Here is a 3,172-nt window from a genome sequence, read left to right as displayed (position 1 = left end):
CTGTCCTTTTAGCTGCAATGTCAGGTCTTCTACCTCAGAGATGAGAAAGTGACCAAGATACTCATGAAAGACAACTTCCAGAACTGCTTCAGCAAGTGGCAAGAACTGCCAGGCGCTATGGTGCACGACTATAATCTCAGCACTTTGGAGGCTAAGGTAGGAGACCACTGTTAGTTTGAGACCAGCCTAGAATACATATTGAATTTAAGGCCAGCCTGAACTCCAAAACAAAACAAACAAACAAAAAACAAAAAACAAAACAAAGGAAGGAAGTAGCAAGACTGATGGGATGAGTATGTTTGAAGTCAGGGAAGGTATCTTGAGGGGGTTATTAATGGCCGTGTGTTTTTTACTTTAAGAATTAAAATTTTAAAAAATATTCACCACATATTTTGATCATGCTGCGCATCAGCACGGGAACTTGGACAACTCAGGCCACAGAGTCCCACTACAGTGGCAGGAAGAGCCCATTCGCTGCTTGTGTGTTTGTCTGTTTGTTTTAAACACAGGGTCTTGCTATGCAGTTCAAACTGGCCTTGAACTTTGGCATCCTCCTGCGTTAGCCTCCCCCAGTGCTGGGATTACAGGTGTGCGCCACCACACCCAGCTGCCCAGTTCACTGTTAAAGCTTAGCAGGATGAAGGAAGGTAAGATGGGGAGAAACAAAAGAAAAGCTCCTTCTCCTGCCTGGAGGAGAGAGGGATGACAGTGCAAAGACAAAACAGGAAGATATGAGGTCCCAGGATCTCCGGTCCAGGCAAGGATGTGGGCAGGGAATGAAGCACTAAAGAAGTCCACGGTGCCCTTGAGGGCAGATGATCATGTCCAGGTGGCCTGCCATGACAGGATGAGGTGGCCCAAGCCGGGAAAGAGCTGGGTAGGAGGGCAGGGTGAAACCCTGGCAAAGCCTGACGAGGGGAGGGGTGACCAGACAACAGGTCACCAGCCCCAGACTTCTGCAGGAGAGGAGTGTCTTACACATCATTCCTAATCCTCACCATGTCTTTGGAGAATTTCCCGAAGGTCTTGTTTGGAAGTAGAATTTACAGTGCTTTCCACAGTGCCTTCAGCATCCACAGTGCCTTCAGCATCTTCCTCTGTAGCAGAAGAGTCTACTGAGAGAACATGAAGCTTGGTCTCCACATCACGAGCATCTGGCTTTAGGAAAGCAGCTGGACCATCAATGCCTAGGAGCCCCCAAAAACACGGGAGGAGAGTATTATGTACTACGCAGCCAGGTGGTTTGGGTATGTGTGTTCACAACTCACAGCCACCAAACCATTTCCCTCTCCTCCTCCCTAAACAATGCAAAGACATTTACCAAGACGGGGTTTATGTCGGTAACTTGCTTGGTTACTGAAGCAAAATATAGTTTATGTTGTACTTTATGTTGTACTAACTAAAATTTAAGATCAAGAGGCTGGCGGTATAACTCAGTGGTAGAATATATACCCAGCATAGGCAAAGTACTGAGTTCCGATCCCAGCACTGAAGCGGGGTAGGGGGGATGAGACCAAGACAACCAAGCAGGTCCTCTACAGTACAGATTCTGCTCAAGCAGCCTGACAGAAAAGCTCCTCATCCTTTCCTTCTTTCTTCTCTCGCCAGCTCAGAGGATCCTTTGAGCTACCTGTTGTAAGAAAAGGTTGGGGGTGGGGGGAGGTGGTGGAAAAAAAAAAAAAGAAAAGGTGCTCTCTGCCCACCCTTGGAACATGGTTAGCCTCTGCCCCAATACAACAATCGAAACTGTAAACTCATGGAGAGAGTGTAGCTCAGTGGCATGGTACTTGCCCAGCATACACAGAGCTCTGGGCTCCATCCTGTTATGGCTGTGTCTAGATGCCCCCCACCCCAAGCCTCATGCAGTCGTAGGTGGGCTTCTCAGAGGCGGCTGGGTCTAGACTGTGTGATGCTGGGCTTAAGGGTGTGTGATTACTAAATTCGTCAACGAATTGGTTTGGCGTAGTTCTGGGTGTGGACAATGGGAAGGCCTTCCTGGATGTGAGTGGGACCCGCTCCACGGGCTGCAGCCTGGACAGAATATAAGGCGCAGAAAGAGGGCTGCTGCCATTGCTTGCTGCTGCTTCCTTGTTACCTCACTGCTCTGCTGCCTGCCAGGAACTGCTTTTTCTCTGCCATGCCTTGGAGCCAGCCAACTAAACTGTGAGCCCAAACAAACCTTTCCTTCTTTAACTATGGGTGTCAGGTATTTTGTCTCAGCAATGAGAGAAGTAACTAAGACAGGTCCTCAGTGCTGCAAACAAGCCCCCAAACCCTGCACATGCTTCAACAGGTTTTTTTTTTTTTGCACTGGGAAGTGAACTCAGGACCTTGTACTTGCCAGGCAGGTGCTGAGCCGCTGAGCTATATCCTGACCTTAATAGGTCATTTTAGATTAATTGAATTGGCATCTAAAAACAAGTTCTAGGATGGACATGAACTTGAAGGTATCTTCTGCCGGTGCCGACTACTCTTTAACGTCCTCCTCAACGAGTCAGAATGATTACAAAGAGCTGTGCGGGACTGAGGAGCCATGCTAACCCGGCCCTGTGCTCATCTCAGAACCCTCCCGCCTTCACTTAGGCCTGCGAGCTGCACTCCAGCAGGAAGCACAGCTGCCCCATACATACCATGCAGGACGACGTCGCTGTGAAGAGTCTGCGGCTCTACCAACGGCGTGTGCTCCTCACTGCCGCTGGGCTTCAGCCGACGCAGCCTGGCTTCTGGGTTTGGCTGGACCATGAGCGGCTCCAGGCGCTTCTTCCTCTGCTTCTTCTCCAGTAGTGCTCTCTAGGAAGCAGAGGCGCCGTCACAGCCAGCAGATCCGACCAGCGGTTCTTCCCCCTCTGGGGACGGAACGGCAACTCTGCCACCCAGCCACACCACCAGCCCTTCTTAAGCTCTATTTTGAGTCAGTCTCACTATGGTGACCAGGCTGCCTTTAACTTTTGGTCCTTGTGCATGAGCCCCCCAGGAAGCTGGATTTACACATGTGTCCCACTGTGCCCTGCTGCCAGTCTGAATACTTACAGTCTGTTTCTCACTGATCCTCAGAAAAACTGCTGTGAATGATTTTTCCCGACATGAGAAATGGGGAAATTGAGGTACGTTTTTGACAAATATTTATCAAACATCTGTAAGAATCTATTTAAAGCAGGGCATGGTGACACAC

At 49.5% G+C, this 3,172-nt stretch overlaps 1 protein-coding gene across 2 annotated transcripts in view; it reads right to left on the bottom strand.

The window, feature by feature from the left end:
- Tulp3 (tubby like protein 3) overlaps nucleotides 1-3,172 on the bottom strand; it is a 59,611-nt gene that overhangs the window by 16,527 nt on the left and 39,912 nt on the right. For both annotated transcript variants that reach the window (XM_013515477.1, XM_013515478.1), the window contains exons 3-4: nucleotides 2,631-2,790; nucleotides 999-1,187 (exon numbers count right to left, since the gene is read on the bottom strand). In XM_013515477.1, coding sequence (XP_013370931.1) covers nucleotides 999-1,187; nucleotides 2,631-2,790 — 349 coding nt within the window. The remainder of the gene's footprint in view (nucleotides 1-998; nucleotides 1,188-2,630; nucleotides 2,791-3,172) is intronic.

Source organism: Chinchilla lanigera, unplaced genomic scaffold (assembly GCF_000276665.1).
Source record: "Chinchilla lanigera isolate Chin_1 unplaced genomic scaffold, ChiLan1.0 scaffold00028, whole genome shotgun sequence".
Taxonomy (NCBI): Eukaryota; Metazoa; Chordata; class Mammalia; order Rodentia; family Chinchillidae; genus Chinchilla; species Chinchilla lanigera.
This window is presented reverse-complemented; position numbering and strand designations above follow the sequence as displayed.